At 42.1% G+C, this 21,376-nt stretch overlaps 2 protein-coding genes across 5 annotated transcripts; one reads left to right on the top strand and one right to left on the bottom strand.

Moving 5' to 3' along the window:
• Nucleotides 1-228: 228 nt before the first annotated feature.
• On the bottom strand, nt 229-8,350 carry LOC121084010 (carbonyl reductase [NADPH] 1-like). Its single transcript, XM_040585043.1, has 4 exons — nt 8,216-8,350; nt 6,865-7,184; nt 3,280-3,387; nt 229-1,500 (listed from the first exon to the last, which is right to left on the bottom strand). The coding sequence occupies exons 2-4, from the start codon at nt 7,148-7,150 to the stop codon at nt 1,064-1,066; spliced, it is 831 nt and encodes a 276-aa protein (XP_040440977.1). The 5' UTR covers nt 7,151-7,184; nt 8,216-8,350; the 3' UTR covers nt 229-1,063.
• Nucleotides 8,351-8,447: 97 nt separating this feature from the next.
• Nucleotides 8,448-20,861, top strand: SETD4 (SET domain containing 4). 4 transcript variants are annotated; one of them, XM_040585041.1, is made up of 11 exons: nt 8,448-8,503; nt 9,635-9,737; nt 10,192-10,287; nt 11,244-11,281; nt 12,951-13,039; nt 13,728-14,157; nt 14,911-15,085; nt 15,767-15,848; nt 16,201-16,281; nt 17,299-17,422; nt 18,333-20,861. In XM_040585041.1, the coding sequence occupies exons 2-11, from the start codon at nt 9,668-9,670 to the stop codon at nt 18,465-18,467; spliced, it is 1,320 nt and encodes a 439-aa protein (XP_040440975.1). In that variant the 5' UTR covers nt 8,448-8,503; nt 9,635-9,667; the 3' UTR covers nt 18,468-20,861. The 4 variants fall into 4 exon arrangements, 3 of the variants coding, with proteins under 3 accessions (XP_040440975.1, XP_040440976.1, XP_040440974.1); XM_040585040.1 differs by lacking the exon at nt 8,448-8,503 and adding an exon at nt 8,890-9,111; XM_040585042.1 differs by lacking the exons at nt 8,448-8,503; nt 10,192-10,287 and adding an exon at nt 8,888-9,111.
• The last annotated feature ends 515 nt before the right edge of the window (nt 20,862-21,376 follow it).

Raw genomic sequence — 21,376 nt, 5'->3', positions numbered from 1 at the left:
AGCATTTAAAATGAGGAAGCAAATTTAGCACTCTCCACATTACTGCTTCCTCTACTTGCGATTTTGCTTGAATTACTTGTTTTGGTTGCCATCATCGTTATGTTTCAGTCCTATCCTGCAATATTATTGTAACATTTACAGTTCATTTTCTCTACTACATGAAGAGCACTTAATCCAGGTTTGTAATAATCTGACTGTGCAAGAAATGAACTGGAAGTTCTGAGAGAGTTTACTATATCAATTCTATAGTTTATTTTCTCTTTATACAGTCCAAAGATCACACATTTCAGCTACAAACTTAGCTGCAGAAAATGAAAGCGTATTTTCAAACATCATAAATTTTTAGTATCAGAATAAGCCAGCTGGATGAAGACAAAACAGGAAGTAATCATTTATTGACATACATATTAATAAAGCCAACTGATTAAGTTTTCCTATTAATGGTATATCACCGCTGTTTTTATTTTCACCTAATTCCATTTTTTACCGATAGTAATGAGCCTCTATATAGCAGTGATTCTGTTCTGGTCTTATTAATCTCCCCCCAGACTGGTCATACTGCAGCTCTAAGGATGACCCCCTCCCCCCCTTTAAGAAACCCCGTACAACCTCAAGAAGCAGTTATGGTCCCTTGAAAGAGATCTATTGTGCTGAGAATGTGTAAGGCATCTGCTTCCTCATCCTAACTCCATAGCAGAGACCTGTCTCACGGTGAGTGGAAGAAGGGTTGGCAATGACTTAAGAGTAAATTCAGGTAAATAAGGTCAGGCACCTCTACATTAGGACAACACCAGATTAGCCAGTATCATCTTGGCTGGAACGCTCACAAAACAGATTCCAGGCTACACAGTCAATACTGTGAGCAGGCTAATGCAGACTGTTGGGAAGCGTAGCCTAGCACAGACTTAATACCAGAGGAGTACCCTAACTGTAATGCTCGTTGCAATGGTAAAGGACCCTGCTGCTGCTGGGGATGGGATGAGACTGCTCTGGGTAATTGCCCTACCACAGAACAGGCCAATTCACATCATATCACCACTTGCACAAGTCCACACACACAAGCTTACCAGGTTCGAACAGTCTTGTTACTAAGAAACTGGCCATGAGGACCATCAGCATCCAAAGGCAAAAGGGCCAAATAAACTGGGGTCTCAGCCCCTTCATCTGGTGATTTAGTGGCTTTAGGACCTGCCATGTCTGTTCTCACCCATCCAGGACAGCAGGCATTGAGAAGGATGTGGTCACCTTTTCTTTTCTCATTTAACATCCGGGCTTGAATCCTGGACAAGACTGTGACACCAATTTTGGATACCCCATAGGCAGTATTTGGCCAGCCTTCTTTCTCATGCACACTTTTCTTGGTATCTTCCACAAATTTGGTCATGAGTTCCACTAACTCATCCTCAGTGATTGTGTTGCTGCGAAACTTTTGCTGTAGTTCTTGGCTGCAGCCTCCCAGAGCTGAGCTACTTACCATACTAGAGACATTCACCACTCTACCTGGTAAAAGAGAATAGACCGATTAGTTTCACACATATTAAACAAGCCCAGACATTGAGGTGGACTTGCTCTACAGTTACATATTCACTACATAGGTGAATACCTGTGAAATATTGTGTGGGTTATTTTGTAGAGCTGCTGGAAGATCACAGTGAACTCTGTCAAGTGTTTCTAGTGTATTCTATTACAGAGTGTAATTTAAGGTGTAAACCTGCAAAAGCTCCCTATTGAACTTCAGGTATGCTCCCAGGAAATAGTCTGTTACTACTATGAATATGCCTACAGATTGTAAGTGGCTTTCTCAGTAATGGTAGCCAGACCTTACTCTCAAAGTTCTGGTTGAAAACATTTTCACTTCTGCTCAAGTAATGGGCCGTGACAATGTACCTCAAAAGCCAGAATAATACAGAGTTCAGGAAAAGCAATCTAGTTCTTAATGCAGGGAGACCATCAGCTTGTTTACAGAATACTCGAAGATTTACAACCCCCAGCATGCAAAACTGCAGTAAGCTATTCATATCCCAGCACTTCAGTACAGAGGAACAAGTCAGCTGAATCAGTAATTCACTCATCTTCTCCAAAATTATGTTCCACCATTTCCCTCTTTCTTGCTAGTTCACAGCCATTCAGGCAATGAACTAGAGAATGAACATAAGAATTTAGAACTTAAAAGAAATTAACTTTTTCTGTTAATTACTTTATTAACACACTCATCCTTCACCCCTACTGCAAGAGGACTATATTGCAATTTTGGCACTGTTTACTCTCTCCCTTACTGTCCCCCCAAATTAATTTACTATGTCCTTTCCTTCCTCCCTAGGGACTAACTGTTCCCAACTTCTCTCTTATCTACTTGACTTCTTTTCTTTTAAAAACCTACATGTATTTAAATGTTTGTACATTTCATTTATAGCAGCAAGCACTTACCTAAATATCCATTAAAACATCTAGTGATCACAAGTCTTGAAAAGAACTACATTTAAAAAAAACCCCACAAACCCTTAGATTTGGTGTAGACGTTAGATCCAAATACCCTCCTTTCAAATAATCTTTGATGTCAGTAGCATTCTAGGGCACTTCCATGCTCCAGGTTTTGAGAATGGAAGCATTCTGTGCAGGACAGTTGTCCAATGATTACAGACTATTTGCACGTTGCTAACACCTCTTTTATTATTGATGCATCTATCTTCCTTGACCCTGCCCCATTCTATTTGCCATTTGTATAAAGTGTTTCCTTTCAGTTACTCCTAACATCACCAAATCACAGTAACAATGTACACCTTCAAGTGTCATTTTTAACTACATCACTAGATGCTTGCAAATACAGCAAGGGCTGCAGTCTAGATTGAGACAGACCAACAGCGTACTGGGAAGGTTTCTCCAGCAGTAGCAAGAACACGCATGTCACATCGAACTCAGTTGAAACGCTATTTTTACGTACTTCCTCATCCTAGTTGTATCATCAAAATGTTCTTGCTTTAAAGAGGACAATTTACGTAGGGAGTTAACACGGGCAACTTCTCTCTGTGTTCTTAAGGGCACCACAAGAATTCCACTTCAATATGTAACAGAAGAATGTGACCAGTTTGAAAGTAGATTTAAATCTACATAGTGGAGACATTCTGGGGGTCAAGAAATGCCATGTTCTTTTATCTACAGTACAGCAAGGTACACTCCTCTTGCTATGGGGCAGTGTGCATCTGAGACTGGACAGGATTTTCCTATTTAGTGAGGACAAAAACTAATGTAAAATTATTTCTCTACTTATGTTACACTTACCATAAGGCTTCACAAGAGGCAACAACTCTGTGCAAACGTTCCTGGTTCCAAAAAAGTTTGTCCTCAGCGTAACCTCTGCTTGGACCGCAAATGGAGTTGTGTCATGAACTTTTCATATGAGGTGGTAGCAAGGGAAGGAAGAAAAATAAAATAAAAAACATTAGAATTGTACTACTGTTTGAAAGGAAATTACCAAACCCCAAAAGTTTCTTAGGTCCTTCTGATTTTGTTTCTTTTTATAATTAAGAAACAGGTATATGATCAGTTAAAATATGCAAGAAAAAAAAGCAACATTATTAACATTCACATTCTTGTTAATGAAAAGACCTAGCTCTGCAATACTATATTAACAATGAGCTAATCATGTTTTCACCTTTTCTTAGCTGAGGGTTTTAGCTTTGCCCCAGCAGAGCCAGTTGCATCACTCTGTAGAGTCACTTGCCAACCCACAGGCTGCTTGTCTTTCTGCCTTTTACATGGAAGACACAAGGGAAGACTGCTCTCACAGGACGTGCTGGCCAACCTGCCCACTGACCTGCCTGTACCTACTCACACCCAGCGAACAGTCTGTACTGTCTCTACCACATACAAACACACTTTGAGGTGCCCTCTCCTCTAAAATGCATAGCACAGCACTTTGCCACCATCCTGACATGCCAGGGAATGGGAGGGGGCAGAGGGGAAATTGGAAAGGAAGAACCTGAATCTAAGATGCTGCCACTGAAGATGCAAAAGTTAGATTACCATCCTGGTACTGCCATCCAACAACAGGGTAGACAACTGCTTCTATATCCTGACTCTTACATTGTCATGTCTCGGGTTCTTAGCTGGGACTTGAAGTCAGCACACTGTCGAACTGCAACAAACACTGTAAAACCTTCTATAAAGAATGCAGGGATAAGATTTGATGCAGTTTGAAAAAAACCAAAAAGTCCCAATCAATCCCAAAAGTGATAAATACTCATGTCATAAATCACCCTGTGAACTGCCAGATCTATGCCAACACAAGCAAAACAGTGGGAATTAGCAGCTAGGAAAGGGAGCTGACTTAGGTAGGCATACGCAGACCACGGAACAGCACTGTAAAGATACAATTTCAGGCAGAATTGACAGCTTGCCACCACCAAAAGTGGGGGAGGATGTGCTATCAGCTGACAATTTGGCTCACCAATAAGCCACCTGCTATGCATCCTCTACTTTGAGGGGGAGTAAGAGTTAAAGTAACAGCATTCCTCCTCTTCTGCTACAGGCCCTATCTCCACAGTGATGAAGGCCACCTACATAGGTTAGGCAGGTCTTCACTTGTCTTCATGGCCCAGACCTATGCTAACTCAAAAGAGAAGCAGTAACAGGTCATTTAGTATTCAATGTAGTTGTGTTTTTATTGCAAAACACAGCTTTAATGACTCATGTTCTCAAGCAATAGGCACTGATGGCATCAAGTTTTTGCAAAGCACTTGGCTGCATTTTAATGAGACATGAAGCCAGATCATGACATATTGCTACATAACTCCAAACTCCTGCTTCCATACCCACTTTGCAAGGGAGAAGCTTCCCTACACTCAAAAACCCACTCACATTTGCCTAACATGATATATTACTTGTAACATCTGATAGATACACACTCCTTTGGTTTAACAAGCATTACTAGAACAACTGTTTTCACAGAAACTCATTCAGAAGGCAGCCCACAGGTACATAATCATTTCATACAGGAACAGTTTTTGCTGGACTATCTGTAGTGCAGCACAAAACCAGAATAATAAATTAAATTTAATGGCAAATCTAATCTTTGACAGACAGCAACAACACATAACACCACAATAAAGAAAGGAAAGCATAAATTCTGGGATGGCAGCTGAAACCTGGTGAGGCAAGAAGCAAGCTCAGGTAGAAACATCAGTCTTGGAAGCAAGAATTAAAATCAAAATGAGATATATGTCACAGCAAGTTCTTACACAAGTCTTAAACCCTCTAGCCTCTGGACTAAATACTTACACAACATTTACAACTGGCTTCTTTCTCACATTTCTTAGTTGTATGACCTACTACTGACTCATAGTGAGATGTCAGCTTGAAGGTCTAGGCTAAACATCTGGAATCAACTTCCAAATAGAAAAATCTATGATGTAGTAAAGGAAGTAACAGAAACTCCACTGCTTATGCTATTTTACCTATTTATTTGTTCAGTGGCTCCATGATAATAAATCTAAGCTCTAGTAAGTCTTGCTGCAGCAACATGAGGAGTTCTATTTCACCTGTCCAAGTATCCACCTTGATAGAGGCTACAGCTGCTGCACAGTCAGCAACAGGAAACACACACTGCACTCCAATTGCTGTAGTTGCAGCCTAGTCTTACTCAAACTCACTGTCACTAGAAAGTTGAGCTAAGGCCCTGATTACGAATTGAAGAAATACTGCTCTGAGCTCCTGCAGTCTTTATGACTAATAAGCATGGACAGAGATACAATCTTTTAACTGTTGCTACAAGGTTTTAACACCTGTCTTGAGGCCATCCTGAAGCTCAGGCAATCATATTAAGAGTTGCCTCCTATTAAGCTGATCTTGAACACAAGCTATCTTGCAAAGTATACAGTTACTGGACTTCAGAACATCACTGCTGCACTCCCACTACATGAGAAGCTCCATCCTCAGCAGTAGCTGATGTTTGATCCATACTACCCGACAGGCCTCCTTAACTCGTGCTGTGAGCAGACAAGCGAGCACAACACTGTGCTTGAACTGTTACATGCCCTAACTGGACATCAGCCAAAGAGATTTAAAAAGCCCACAGAAAACCAACCAAACAAAAAAACCTCAAACAAACCAAAACCAAAATCACCCAGAAAATATGGAAAGATCAGGTTTGTAAAGACAAGGAAATGAATGAGTAGTCATGCTTGTGATTTGTTCTATCTGGAGCTAATGTAATTCTCAACTTGTTTTTATAGACACCTACAAGGAGAACACACTCTTCTACCTTACAACTGCTGTGTCTTCCTCGCTTTCCCTGCCTTACTGTCCACTAGAACATGAAAGGGTTAAATTCTTGCTCAGCACAGCAAGATTTAGGTTAACTGTTCTATAGGTCACTGAATGGTCTGACAAAGTCAAAGATAAGCAAAGATGACAAAATCAGCCAGGGCGAAGGGTTCCTTTTTATCAGCTGGAACCCTTGAGCAGGTAATGCGTAGAAGAAAGCACGAGGCTTGCAGGAGAGAGAAAACACAGAACCCCGAGGAACATGGCTGATATTCATACAGATCATGGGCTCCCACAGGCCTGGTGAAATTCACGGGCACTGAGGCAATAAACCCAACTCTGCTCATGTGCACTGGGTGCCTTAAGTATTTTCATGCTCTCCGTGTGATGTAAATACAATACTCCAGGAAAGCATCTTTAGGGCTAACTTCGCATATAGAGGAAGAGCGGTTTCACAGCATCCTCTCATCATGTTTAAAAAACCAGAAGCATGCTACTGGCACATAAGTCCTGTAAAAGCAACTTTGCAGAATCCTTGATACACCTACTATCCTTCTCCACACAGCTTTGTAGCACGTAGGACTATTCCAGACAGTTTCCTACCTTTGAAAGCAATCCCTGCATTGTTAACCAGCACATTCAGCCCTCCATATTTCTCCTTTAGGAAATCACGGAGAGCTCTGATGCTCTGCAGATCATCGATATCCAGCTGATGGAAGAGTGGACGCAGCCCTTCCTCCTGGAGCTTTGCCACTGCTTCCTGGCCACGGCCAGGGTCTCGGGCTGTCAGGTACACGTCCCCTGGGAACTGCTTGCACAGAGCCCGCACAATTGCAAATCCAATCCCTTTGTTGGACCCAGTCACCACAGCCACCGGCACGTTGGACATTGTCTTCTCTAAATGTATGACAAAGTGACAGTAACTGCAAACAGCAAAGAAATTATCACACTCAGATGGACAAAGATGGCTATCTGAAAATGGATTAAAGTGTTTTTTTCTTTAAAATCGTATTTAGAATTCTAATTTGAATTATAAAAAACTACATTAGAGTGCAAAGTAACTATAACTTAGTAAAGTAGCATGAGGCATGCGTGGGCAGAGACATACAGATTTAGTGTTAATGTTTTGAAGAAAGCTCAACCAGTAACTGGGTTTAAAAAAAAAAAAAAGTCAATGACTAATCTTTAGTGGTACATTAACTTTTGATGGGAGTAAGCTCTTCTGCAGATACACCTTACAGGAATACCATTTCTGTCTTTTAAGGATATTCAACTGGTTCAGTTCAAGCACTGAAGCAAAGGTGAACAACCCGGGCTCAAAAAAAGGGGAGGAGTAGCTTGATCTTGAAGTATCAGGCCCAGAGAACCAATTCTAGCGTTTTCATAAGAAAACAGTGGACCATAAATCGACTACAATGTTTCTTCTGTTTAACACTCCAGTCAGCTCTAGCTACAAAGCCTGCTTGCTGCTTTTACTCCAGACATAATATACTTGACAAATACGCATTTCCCCCATAAAAGCAAGTTTAAAACGCTGCGTTTGTCCACTTCCGACTTAATTGCCACCTCCCTTCCAAATCAGCTCGTAACTGACCACAAGCAGACATCTAGCTTGGGTGAAGTCCCAATCAGCTCCTAGGAGCCTGCCCAGCTATACTGACTGACTTCACCAGGGCCAGGAGCCACCCCCCGGCTCACCACCAAGGTCCCACCTCGCCGCAAACCAGCACGTTTCACTCACTACCACCTCCTCAGGACCGGTTTTTCTGCCTAAGGGGAACGCAAAGCAAACCCGCGAGCCACGACGAAGCTCGACTTCCCAGGGGACCCCCCCCCCCCCTCCCCGCGGGGCCACCACGGCCGTCCTGCGGCCCCACCGCGCCCCGCACAGGGACGGAAAGCGGCGAGAAGCTGCGGGTGGGCCCGGATGGGCAGCCAGCCCTCCCTCCCTCACCTCCAGCAGTGGTGCCTTCCTCCTCGCTCCCCAACTCTACGCGGCGACAAGAGGACGAGTTGGCCGCCAGCCACACACGCCCACACACCGCGGGTGACGGCGGCTAACGCGCCTAAGATGGCGGCGGTGACGCCCCGCCTCCTGCGGAGGGCGGGGGCGGGGCGGGGCGGGGGCGGGGCGGGGCGGGGCGGGGGCGGGGCGGGGGCGGGGCGGGGCGGGGCGGGGCGGGCGGGCGGGGGCCTGAGGTGGGCAGGGACAGGGTGGCCGCGCCTGCGTCCTCTCCGGCAGGTGGGCTGGCGGGGGTGGGGGATGCCGGGCAGCGCGTCCGCCTTTGCCCTCTCCCTCCTTGCGGTTTCAGCCCGGGAGGGAATGGGGAGCTGGAGCTGGGTCGCCCCGGGGAGATGGGGTTTCTCGTTACACTCCTTAGTCTCCACTACCTTAAAATGCCGGGGGCATAGGCGGCCCCAAGCGGCGTCCGCTTCTCCGGGGCGATGCGGGGCCTTGCCGGTCAGAGCGGGAGGGGCGGAGCGGCCCAGCGTGCGGCGGGAAGCGCCAGCGCTCCCTCAGCGGTTCCGCCCCGCTCGGGGGCGCGCAGCGGGTCGCCGTCACTGGCGGCCGGCACGGCTTGTGCCGGGCTGCCGGTGTGTGTGTGTGTGTGTGTGTGTTGTTAGACCAGCCCCTCAGCGCCGGGGGACAGGGTGACTGGCGTCCTCAGGCGTGCTGGCGGCGGGGGAGGCCGTGCCGCGGCGGGGGAAAGCTGCGCGGCGGCGTGCCCGGCCTTCTGCCCCGCCGTTCGGCGCGCCCTCGCCTCAGGCGGTCCCTGCGCTCCTGAGGCTCAGCTAAAGGCGGTGCTGGCACGGGGGAATTAAATACACCTTTCAACTACAGACCGAGGTGTAAGGAGCGTGGCTGATACAGCTCAGTTTATCGTGCATGCTGGAGTGTGGAGCTGCGCTGTGCCACGGTGCTGCGCCGGGCCGGCGCTTCTGGTCAGCACGGGGGGGGGGCGAGAGGTTTTCTGCAGCGTGTGTGATTAGAGACCCCCATTCTGCTCTTGTTATTTGAAGAAACAAACTGCAGAGGCTGTTTATGCCCATTAATTTTCCATAATTGTAATACATTAGCTGTTTGAAAACTTTCAGTTGTGTGCCCATGAACGCGGGTGTCTCGTTTCCTTTAGAGGGTTATGGCCGTGCCTCGGCCGGGGTGATGTTTGGGAGGTAAGGGCTTCCCGCCTTTCCTCAGCCCTTTCACCCACCCTCCTCTAGGTGTTTGCTTCTAGTATGTTTCCTAAACTTTAGAGACACAGCTTATTAAACAGTCAGTGCTCTGATTTTATTGAGATAAAAGAAACATGTACTATTTGAAAGGGACTTAAAGATATTTTTAAGTAACCTTTTTTTTTTTTTTTTAATTCAGGTTGTCTAAATAAGGCAAAATCTGTTACTTAATATGAAGAAAAACAGAGGTCGAACAGGCCGAAAGAGAAGAAGAAAACACTTGAAGAGTTTTATGGGTGGAGGTACTGTCCCTGGAAGTATTGCTAAATAATAAAATAGCCAATTGTTTGTCAGGGTGTCATGATGTATATTTGTCAAACTATCTTTGTAGTTTGAAAATAACATTCATAAATGTTAGCTTTTTCTATGTAAATATTCTAGCATTAGTTTAGAATCCCAAGCAGAGCATTGTGATTATGAGCTCTCTTTTCTGGCTAATGGCAAGTACTACATTACTCTTTAATTCCTTGACCCTTGAATATGCTGAATAACTCCTACAGTGTGAGAGCTCCTGGTGCCCAGAGGCCCAGAACTTTGTAAACTAGTTGGAGCGGAGCCTTTCTTGCTATTCTATTATGCTGTACTACAATGTCCAAAACACAGTTTTTCTGACTCTACAGTAAAAATTTTCCATTTTCTTGATTTTCCAACAGAGTGCTATTTTATAGCATTAATCCCCTCATTTTTTATTTTCAGTCAACTGCAGTCAAAAGCTGGAATACATTAAACTTAAGAAGTGGCTGAAAAACAGAGGATTTGAAGACAGTAATTTAAGGCCAGCAGAGTTCTGGGGTAATGTTTTAATTATGTATTGGTGGTATGAATTTCTGATTCTTCTAAGAATATTATATTCCTGCTTTCATTTTGAACCCCACACTTGGCTGGCATCAGGAAAAAAAACAAAACAGTTACGGTTGGTCTTTTAAGGACTTCTGGCAAATGCACATGAATGCCATCTAATGTAAACAAGTAGATATGGAGGCCTGAAGTAGTATGAACTGTTTCTTACGTAAAGATGATCTCATGTAAAACTCTTGTACAAGAATACTCTGGTATGCTGCAAAATGTGCACACCTATGCTGAATTCCTTGTAGAAATTCTAAGTGTCAGTAGCACAGTTTTAAAGAAGAAAGTAGTATCTCTTTAAGCATTTCCAGTATCAGAATCTAACCTAGTTATCATTTCTTCATCTTTTTTTTCCCCCATGCAAGTTCAGCAGATCTAGTGATACAGATAAGTAAATGATTTTAGGGCTGGGATTAACTTTGAACTGTTTACAGTAAAGGTATATACTTGTATTTTTTTTCTTTAAGTAGATTATGTTACAAAACTTTTTCAATATTAAAGAGTAGAGAGAATAGCATGAATCAGAGAAAAACATTGTGAATAGAAATTTTAAAGTTTAGTTAAAACTCTGAAACCAAGAACAGCAGCCAGTGATGAAAGATGTGTTTAAAGAAAAAAATTAGGAAAAAGAAGTTGAGTATAAAGAACTGGACAGAAAGTGTTGCAGGAGATTCAGGGAAGGGCTTTCACAGGATCCTGAAAAGTAAAAAGAGAATCAGAGAACAAAGAAATAAGGTATATATATGGAACAATCCATAACCAGCTTTTATGATTTGTAAGAGATAATGTATGTTCTTTTAGAGCTTTTCCTTGCTGGTCTGTTAATTTATTGCAGCTTATCATAGTCTCCTGTATTTTACAAATATACATGTATTTAAGCATCCTCTTTGTTCTCATTTCAGATACAGGAAGAGGACTGATGACAACAAAAGCTCTTCAGGTTAGTAATGTTGATTGTCATGCAAGAGCTCCTCAGATTTTTTTTAGATATAATAACTTTTGCAACAAACAAAGCTCAAAATTCCAGACAAAGTCTTCACAGTTCCTGTTGTGAATGTAGTTTCCAGCTAATACCAGAATTTGCAGTGTTAGCATATCTGGGAGGGCTTGTTGGATGAAGACATTCCTGTTTACATTTACAGAGATGTGGTATATAGTCTCATGTTTCAGTTTAAGGCAATCAGTGGCTAACTGAAACCAGAAGGAGCAGGCCCCTTCCCCCCTGTATGCCTTCTCCCTCAGCTGCTGGCTCCCCCAGCTTCCTTTGCATTGACTGTAACAGTCTTTCCCATTTGTGTGGTGAGTTGCTTTAGGAAGTTAAAGTAACAGAAAACTGTCTTCAAAAAAATTATTAGTTTCAATAGCTGCTCTTTGAAATCTCTGACCTTGGTTAGACAAGTGCTGGTACAAAGGGAGGAATGGCTTATCAAGGAGGGGGATGGAGGAAAGGAATGGGTTTGTAAGCAGCATTTGGCTTTAGATTGTTTTAGCCATAATATGAAACTACAGATTTAACCTCATGTTGACAGCACGGGTCATTTTGGTAGACCAGCTAATAGAAACATAATTTCTCAGACATTCCCAGCAGAAAAGGGGAATGATACAAAAAATATCTTGCCTTTCAGATATTGGCGGAGAAAGGCTGAACTCTGACTGAATAGTGTCTCTCAGAAAATAGGCTTGTTGGAGAAGTTTCCTAACTGGCATGAGAATAGTATATCAAATAATGGGGAATCAGACCCAGAAACTTTTACGAAATAGTATAGCAAGAGGTAGGAAGGAGATGCATTGGCAAAGTCATGTGTAGAGAACAGTGTATATTCTTATGCTGGCTCAGGGTTGGAGCCAGCAGTTGAAGCCACAAGCTGAGGTTATCCACAGTGTTGGGAGTCTACGGTAAGTGAAATGAGAGCTAGACTCAACTGGGCTTGAGCAAGATAGGGAAACTCAGGAGATGAATGGGAAGGGGAAAGTATTGACCTGATTCATGTCCTCTCCCTACAGGCATGGGCATGTATGGCTCAAGCCAGACATGAATTTGATTTACACACACAGCAGCTTGGCAAACAGGGTCAGCATAGACATGACCTAAAATATCCCTACCCCATACTGCTGTGTTGATAGAAGTTCAGTCATTTGTGAGATCTACTCTAAAATATATCTCAGTACAAAGAAAGTGAATAGCCAGACACCAGACTTTCTGTGAGCAGTTAACACTCTGCAGGTGGCAGTTCCTAGTGACTGAAATTGTCCTCCTTCCCTGGACTGTGACTGTCTTAAAACCATGCCAGTTTCCATCAAGTTCAACACCACGTCACTGACTGGCTCAGCCTTGGCCAGCGGTAGGTCCATCTTGGAGCTGGCTGGCATTGGTTCTATCAGACACAATGGAAGCTTCCAGCAGCTTCTTGCAGAAGCTACCCCTGTAGCCCTCCCAACTATCAAAACCTTGCCATGCAAACCCAATACATATCTGTTTGCTTCCTGACATTGGTTTTCTCTGGAGAAGGTCTCTCTGTTCAGAAATAGTGTAGTAGATGAGTCATTTACACTTGACCTTTACTAATCTTTGTGTGTGGTTCCCTTTTCCCCACCCCCCTTCCCCAAAGGCAGGGGATCTGATTATTTCATTGCCTGAGAAATGCTTGCTCACCACGGGCACTGTCCTTAGTAGCTGCTTGGGAGAATACATTATGAGGTAAGTGAAAAGTGATGCTTTATGGGCAAGCTGGCATTTACGGTGGGTTGCTTATTAGTGGATCAATCATCTTAAGCAGTGGTAGGGCTTTAAACTGCATACCCTAACTTGTTTGAGTATTTCTTGTGGACTTTCATGCATGTGGAATGTTCAGATAGGTAAGGTTTGGACAAAAAGCATCTCCTTTTAGCTAGGCAGAGCTGAGGACTGGTACAGGCTTGAACTTGACCTGCCTCTAGGGAAAGCTTGGACCTAAATGGCGGTTATGAATGGCTTATTGGGAATTTCTGAATGTGCTTCAATAGGAGAAGGGGGATAAAATGGGGTTGCAAAGCAGTCCCATGAACATGGCCTTTTAGAAAATTCAGAACAAAGACCTATGCTGGATATGTAGTACTTCTTATGTATCCTACACCCCCCTGCCCCAAAGAAAAAAAAAAACCCAACCCAAAAACCAAACAACCCAACCCAAGAGGTGAGCTTGAAGTTGTTACTACAAACCAGCTTTTATAGCTCCTTTGAAATCATCAAAAGGACTTGGAAATGAACTACAAAGAAGTTTAAAATAGAAGCTATTTATAACATTTAAAATAACTAGAAGAGAGATAAAATACTGCTGCATGCATCCATTTCCTATCTCACCTCTGTGTATCTGCTGTGTTGGTATTTTTGTTTTGTTTTCTAATAGATGGAAGCCTCCTGTATCTCCTTTGATAGCACTGTGCACGTTTTTAATAGCAGAGAAGCATGCTGGTGAGAAATCTCTGTGGAAGCCGTATCTTGATGTTTTACCCAAGACATACACTTGCCCTGTTTGTTTGGAGCATGACGTAGTAAGCCTTCTTCCTGAACCTTTAAAAAAGAAGGCTCAGGAACAGAGAACGACGGTCCATGAGTTGTACATGTCTTCCAAGGCTTTTTTCTCTTCTCTGCAGCCTTTGTTTGCTGAGAACACAAGAACTATTTTTAACTACAGTGCTCTAGAGTGGGCTTGGTGCTCTATTAATACCAGGACAATATACATGAAACATGCACAGAGGGAATGTTTTTCTCTTGAGCCAGATGTTTATGCATTGGCACCATATTTAGATTTGCTAAACCACAGTCCAAATGTTCAGGTAAGAAACAAAATAGATCACTTAATTTCTTTATCTGTAAATGCAGTATCTCAATACAGTATGTATTTCTGTGATGGTTTGGGAGTGTCTGGAGGTCAGTGAGAAATCTCATAGTGGGAGCAATGTCTGTTGAGGACACATGCAGGCTGAGTAGTCAGGGTTCATATATACCCTGGAGCTTGTTATTCAGCCCGAGGCAGTTGAATAAAGTTGATTCAAATGTTTCAGTTTATGTAGCAAAGCAAAGTTACAGGGAGAGCCCATCGTGGCTGGGTGAGATTCGCATCCAGGGTAGCAGTTTGTAAATATAACCCTAGTCTGCTCCCCAAAAGGCTCAGCTCTTGAGACAAATCTTAAATTACATGGTCTCTGGGTTACTTCACCTCTGGCTGAAGCTTCTGAGCAGCCTTAGGAAAATGCATAGAGCAATTCCACCCTTTGTCAGGGGCTGTGTGCCAGCAGAGTTGGGACAGAACAAAAGGGGCCAACTCTGCATGAAACCATCTTTATTTGCGGATTTGAGTCTTCTATAATAAGTTGCCACAGTGGGTAGCACATCCTGTGGACTAAGGTTTTGATGTCTGTTCTTCATGCTGATGGGTTGCCTTTTCAGACATCTGTAACACTACCTGTTTTCTTCCAGTGTTAGACTTGAGTGTTCAATACTGTTAGATTTTAATATTCAGGGTCTGATTCCTTTTTCACCCCGTCTTCCTGCCAAGAGTAAAACCTTTTATTTTTAACTTCATGAAGGTAAAAGCTGCATTTAATGAACGGACAAGAAGCTATGAAATTTGGACAAATTCACAGTGCAGAAAATACGAAGAAGTATTTATCTGTTATGGGCCTCATGATAATCAGCGACTGCTACTAGAATATGGATTTGTTGCCGTGGATAACCCTCACAGCAGTGTTTATGTCTCATCAGGTTGGATTTATAGATTGTCTTGACATTGAAAGGCCCAATAGTAGAGAACAGTGCATATGAACTTGTTAATACTTCTGTTTTCAACAGGAGATGTCAGTTAAAAGGTATAACTAAAGGATAGTGATGAAGTTCATGCGTATGCATCTACATATATGCACAATGCACAATATGCACATTAAGGCATTGTGGGGATTTTTTCAGTACGATGAAAATATTTGTGTGTATTTCCAAGAAGTGGAATAGGGTTTGATACTACTTTCAACTGCATAGAATTTAAGGACTAGAGCTTTAAAATGGAAAGTGTTCTTTGGTAACTTTTCCTTTTGTAAAATTGCAATTCTTAGCAGCATATATGTAGAGATTCCAACTGGCTGTCTTAGATTGTACCATTGACTTCAAGATTGAAGTCCTGATCCCCACAAAATGAAGTTGGTGAGAGTGGTCCGTAACTTCAATTTGAGTCAGGATTTCCATTATAAGGTTACAAACCTGGAGATTTCTGATAGCCTTTCAGAAGTAGATACATTTTTGATTATGATAAAGTTCACCAAAATGTAACAGGTTTTTATCTTTGTCTTGTAGGTACTTGAAAAATATGGTTGAAATGTCATTTCAGAATTGAGGATTGTGGTTTCTTCTACATACCATTTACTTACGTGTCTAAAATGTGTTTTTATGCAGATACTCTCCTCAAATACTTTTCACCACTGGACAAGCAAAGAAATGCAAAACTCTCCATTCTAAAGGATCATGATTTCTTAGAGTAGGTGTCTGGAGTTTTTTGTTTCCCTGTGAGCTTTCTTTTCAGTTTTCCTGGGAGTCAAATTTTGCTTCTAGTATCAGAATCCAGCATAAAATATTTTTTTTTCTACAAACTGATTTGCTTGCTGTTTGTGAGAGAATGTAACAGTGGTTAACACCAATATCAAAGCTTGAGATAGGTGACAGGCTACACCTTGAAACCTATCTGTAGACAGCAGCACAGAAAGGGGAGTCAAGGAGTCCTGTAGTTCTGAAAAGCAGATCTTCCCATGTTGACACTTGTGAGGAAGAAAGCTATCATGCTCTAAAAGATCACCTGTACTTTTTGCATCTCATCACTTTTGACTTTTTAGGAACCTGACCTTTGGATGGGATGGACCATCTTGGAGACTCCTCACAGCCCTTAAGTTGTTAAGTCTCGGAGCAGATGAATTGTAAGTTTCAGTACTCTGAATATTTAGACAATTTGCGTTTCCTCTTTTCCTTTATTTGCTCTTTGCTGGCTGTGTGTGAGGTACTGGGACAGTTGTTTTGGATCTCCAGTGTTTATCTCATTGACTCCAGGTGAGAAGTGAAAAGAAGAAAGGCAGAGAACACCATATAATGCAAAGTGATTGCCTATTTGCTGCTTTGGGCTTTTGCTTTATTGTATTAAATACTAGATACACCCCATTGTTTTCCCTTTCTATTTTGAGAATCAGCTATTACTTTAAGGCTCAGACTCCAGACCTTATTTTTTTGTTGTTGTTCGTTTCATGGGACTTTAAATGCTATTGACCTTGCTTGATTTCTTTGAAGCATGTGTTCCACAGGCTGCTTCTGAAATTCTAGGGCCAAGTAAGTTGCTGAAGTTCATCTCCAGTGACTGTTAGCGCAGACTTGATCAGTTGTTCCAGATGGCAAATATGCCTCAAACAACATTAATAAAAATTATTACCTGGACTTTGCTTGTAATAGTAAATAAATAAAAAACAGTTTCTCTTGTTCAAAGCTGTTTATGCTTTGAAGATTAATTGCTGAGGGAAATAAGTTGATTATAAGAACTAAAAATAACTCCCAATGATACTGGTTACAAGCCCAGGTGAGGTGAAGTTTAGCAGAAGCCATGCTAATCAGTTCTGAGTGAACAGCTCTTATTCCTCACTGGTGCTGCTGAAGTTGGTGGCAGCACGGCAGAGCAGTAAAGACCAGAAGCATTGCTCTTAGTGCAGACTGTGGCTTTGGCTGAAAGGGTAGTGGTGGAGGTTTGGAACTGCTGCTCCAGACCATTAAATTTCAATTTTCTTTTCCTTGCCTTATCAGTCTTATAGCTGAATGCTGTGTGCCTTTTTCATGTATGCTAACCTTACTTACTTATGCCAGCAGTATTATTCTTAGCATGACCATATGTTTATCATTCAGCTGGGGAATATAGCAAATGATTGTGTGTTGTTCAAACATTTTGATTCTAGTACTTGCTGGAGGAGAACACTGCTCGGTGATATAATCTCAGCCAGAAATGAACAGCAGACTTTGAATATAGCAGCAAAAATATGCCATTTTTTAATAAAGGAGACACAGCATGTCCTTCTCCAGGTAATTTGACTGGAATAACAAGGTAGTCCAGATTCCTTTCTTTCCTAGCGTTAAGTGTACAGCAGTGTAATTTTCTGGGGTGAGAATAGTGATGGAGGGAATGGACTGCACTGGGGTGGTATAGAATTTATTTTCAGGGTGACTGACAGCACTGAATTGCTCAGCAGAATTTGTGACTGCAGCAAAGAAAGGAACCATGTTACAAAGCTTACATGAAGCCCTGTAAACAAGTGAAAAATACTTAATCTTTTTCTGCCTACAGTATCAGTGTGTTTGTTGAGGTTACTTCTTAAAAGAAAATGGAGACTTGTATGAGATGGGCACATAAGATGTTGCAGACCTGCCTCGAGTGCCTTGTTGCAGAAAGTGAAGGCTGTGTTCGTTAAAGCCAGTGAAGCCAAATGAACTACTCCTGTCAGCCAGTCTCCTGTGAAGGGAGGTCTGTGCTCTTAGAAAAACAATCTTCTCTTCCTTTCTGAATTTTGGCAAACAAATGTGTACTTAATGTCAAGTTTGATAGCTGTCATGGAAAAGAATTACTAAAACCACACTTTTGCAAAGGAAACATGTATGTGTACAGAGTATGAGGTCAGTCTGGTTTTGAGCAACATCTTGAGGATAGTATGGACTTAGGAGCCAAACATCATGTAAACATTTCCCTTCCCTTCCTCTCCTTGTTTTTGATATGCTTCCTATCCATATGATTTTTTGCTCATTTTTTCCCCTTTTTCCCCTTTTTTTTTCTTTTACTACTATTACTGTTTCTCTTGTGTAAAATTAAACACCCCCCCCCTTTTGACATAGTTAATGGAATCTCTACTATAGATAAGCTTTCCACAAATTTTATGTTCATGTCCTATATTAAATAATTACATTTTTAGTAATTTCATCCCATTTGTATAAACTCCAGATTTCCCAGTTGAAAAGGAACAAGGAGAACCTCAAAAACCACCTGGCTTTGGTAGAAGCGCTACGCTTGGAAGACCTGAAGGTACTACAAAAATCAGCTGAGATTCTTTCCAACTTGAATATGGTGACAACTTGACCCATCTGGAGCTGTGATAGCTGTGGCTGATTGGAGCTCATTTGCTATGGATGTGACTTGCTCAACTGTTTTAATGGAACGGAGCAGCAAAGAATAATGTAAAAAAGTCATCAGAATATGGCTAGTTTTGTTTACAGGGTCACACAGGAGCCAGGGTCTTATTTTGTTCTTTGCTGACCTTCTTCAGTAATACAAAAGATTAGCCCAAATGGTGGGGGAGCACAAGTGGCTTTTGACACATCTTGTTGAAATCATGGCTGCTGTGAGCAAAACAGCTTCTGGGGTAATTTGGGCAGCCCCAGGGTTGTGGGCTCCAGCTGTCCTAGAATTTATAGCTGCCTGTGTGGCTAAAGTATGGATCATAGGATTGAACAGATACTCCTCAGCATGTGTTTGAGCTCTGGTTGTTGACAGAGAGAAAGAGGACAGAGCCACTTAACATTTGCCCTGTACTGATCCTGAAGTAATAGATGCAGACTAGAGCACAGATCAACCCTACTGTGAACCAACTCCAAATAATTTCCTTTGCAATTTCAGCCCAAGTGTTTCTTGAATGTTAAGGAAGTATGAATTTCCCTCCTTTACTCTCTCAAAGCTCCTTCCAGACTCAATAGTTTGTGTTCTGACGATTCCTGCTGGGAATGAGAGCTGAAAGGATATATCACTTCAAACTCTGTTTCTTGTTTGGAAGACCACCCAGGCAATTAATTCTGTTGCCATTTGGTCCTGGTGATCACATTGAGAAATGTTTCTATTCCGTCTACAAGGGGATAGTCTCATGAGCTGCTTTTCAGTATTAGTTCTACTTAAGTAGGGATCTAGAGCTCCCGATGTCAATTAGGGTAGAGAGACTTCTTCAAGGGCTATTTCAGGGCAGGACCCTTACTTAAGCTGTAAAAACTTCATTTATAATTGTGATTGTGTTGTGATTATTTTGCATTTTGTGGGGAATCACATTTAATAGATTTTTTCATTATTTTTAGCATTTTTTTAGAACTCTGTTTTTAAAGTGTTTATTTTTGTAGAAATATTGCTTTATTTTCTCCAAAGCTTCTCTATTTTTGAAATTATGGAATGGTATACAGCAGTAAAGGCATTCTAGCTAATGATATAATTTAAGGAAAGAAATGCAACAAGAGAAAACTGTTAAGTATTCAAGCTCAAATGCACTTTCAGACTTTTTTTGGTACCTTGTGAACAAGAATATTATTGCGTAAACTTGCTAGGATTCCAGGGGTTTTCCTTGCCTTTTTATTTTTTTTTTCCTTGCCTCAGTCTGTTTGGGAGAGGAAATGTCTTGGAGCTCTGAGAAGGGCCCTTCCCTGCCTAGAAGGATGTGTTTGGTTTGTGTTCAAAGGCAGAAGTGTAACTGTTGTTACTCAGTTTCCAAAACCAAAAGTTCTTGGTTTTGAGGTGCCATCTTTGTAATCTCTTCCCAGGATTAGGAAATTCTGAAAATAAGCTTTTTTCTGCCTTGGTTACTGTAATGCACTGAGACTCTTGTACTCTGAGACTTCCTGTATTGTTCATATGGAGATACAGCGTGTTGTTACTTTACATTTCAGAGCAGAGGGCAGTATGAATGGGTTGAGAGAGGAACTGAAGTGCTTTTTGGCACTAGAAGCACATTTATTGATATCCTTTGGGCCAACTTACTTGCACATTTGCCTAAACTGTGGTTTTAACCTCTGCAAGTCACTTAGCACCATATTTTATACTCTGGTCAGTCCCATTCTGAAGTACTGACTGGGATGAGGTGACTGTCTGGGTTTGGGAATGCAATCTCTACTGAGATTATATACAGAGGGCAACACTCATTAGCTTGTGTGAGGGTCCTTCTGTACCACTGAGCCTACCTACAGCAGAGATAAGTGGGGCTGAGACCCTGACCCCCATGCCTGTTGCCCAGCCATTTTGGTTAGGTCTGCAAAAAGATCTACAGAAGGTGTGGATGGCTTGAAGCGGGTGGAGGGTGACTGAGCATTCACAGTGTAAGGGCTTTCAAAGGAAGCTTAAAGAAGTCAGATGCAAAATTAACAGAATGTGGTGACAAACCCATTGATGTTACTAAGGTATATGGATACAAAAAGTGACATGGGTGAAAAGCACATACACATGGAAGACAGAGCTGTTGGCAGTTACCAGCCAAACAACTTTGTCCTTACGTAGTTCCCTGATCTCAAAATACTTGAAGGTTGGGAGGGTATTGATGGCAAGTATTGTACGTGCTTGACCTGTGCTTGCTCTTTTAAGGTGTTGGTGGACACTCTGGGAAACAGGGTAGTGGGCTAGAGGGATTCTTGCTTTCAACATGTCCTGCAATTTCTATGATTACATTTGAACTGTTTGACCTCTTTCTTTCTTTTAATAAATTGTTTTTTCATTCTCTAAGAACAGATGTGTTACTCATTTTATAATTTTATATTGAGATGGTACCAGAGTTAAAGATGATAAGGATGTTTGGTTGTGATTTTGGTTTGGGTTTTTTTTTCTTTTTCTTTTTTTTTTTCCTGGGGATGGCTATTTTGAGAACAATTTTTGTAGGATGTCTTGCAAGATGGATACTAGTTTGACAGAAGTTTATTTGCTTTGGTATTGCACTATAGACTACACATTTATACCAGGTGGTTTGAATATGGGCTCTACTTCTGTAACTCCTACACACCCTCCAGGGAGTGTCGGAAGGAGATCTGGCAGTGCAGGAGAGTAGGCAGTATGAATTGCTTGTCTGTGTCTTTCATGTAAGCACAGCAGTAAGCCCCCAGCTTTGTAGCATTGTAGCAAGTGTTCTGAATAGAGCCATGTGTGTTTAATGTCAAAGGCAAAATCCTGCCTGAATAAACTATGGAATTGGAACTAGTGCTTTTGTAGCACACATCAATAGCAATGGATTTTTAACAAGAATAAAT

The sequence above is a fragment of the Falco naumanni genome, chromosome 2 (genome assembly GCF_017639655.2).
Source record: "Falco naumanni isolate bFalNau1 chromosome 2, bFalNau1.pat, whole genome shotgun sequence".
Classification (NCBI taxonomy): domain Eukaryota; kingdom Metazoa; phylum Chordata; class Aves; order Falconiformes; family Falconidae; genus Falco; species Falco naumanni.
Note: the sequence above shows the minus strand (reverse complement) of the source record. Positions and strands in the feature narration are given on the sequence as shown.

Bases quoted from the DNA above. Each gene is read 5' to 3' on its own strand.
- LOC121084010 (XM_040585043.1), bottom strand. From the start codon at position 7,150: ATGTCCAACGTGCCGGTGGCTGTGGTGACTGGGTCCAACAAAGGGATT. The intron at 3,388-6,864 runs GTAGGAAACTGT...TCATATGAAAAG, and splicing joins TGCAGGGATTGCTTTCAAAG to TTCATGACACAACTCCATTT. The intron at 1,501-3,279 runs GTAAGTGTAACA...CTCTTTTACCAG, and splicing joins GCCTCTTGTGAAGCCTTATG to GTAGAGTGGTGAATGTCTCT.
- SETD4 (XM_040585041.1), top strand. From the start codon at position 9,668: ATGAAGAAAAACAGAGGTCGAACAGGCCGAAAGAGAAGAAGAAAACAC. The intron at 11,282-12,950 runs GTTAGTAATGTT...CCTTCCCCAAAG, and splicing joins TGACAACAAAAGCTCTTCAG to GCAGGGGATCTGATTATTTC. The intron at 16,282-17,298 runs GTAAGTTTCAGT...TTTTGATTCTAG, and splicing joins AGTCTCGGAGCAGATGAATT to TACTTGCTGGAGGAGAACAC.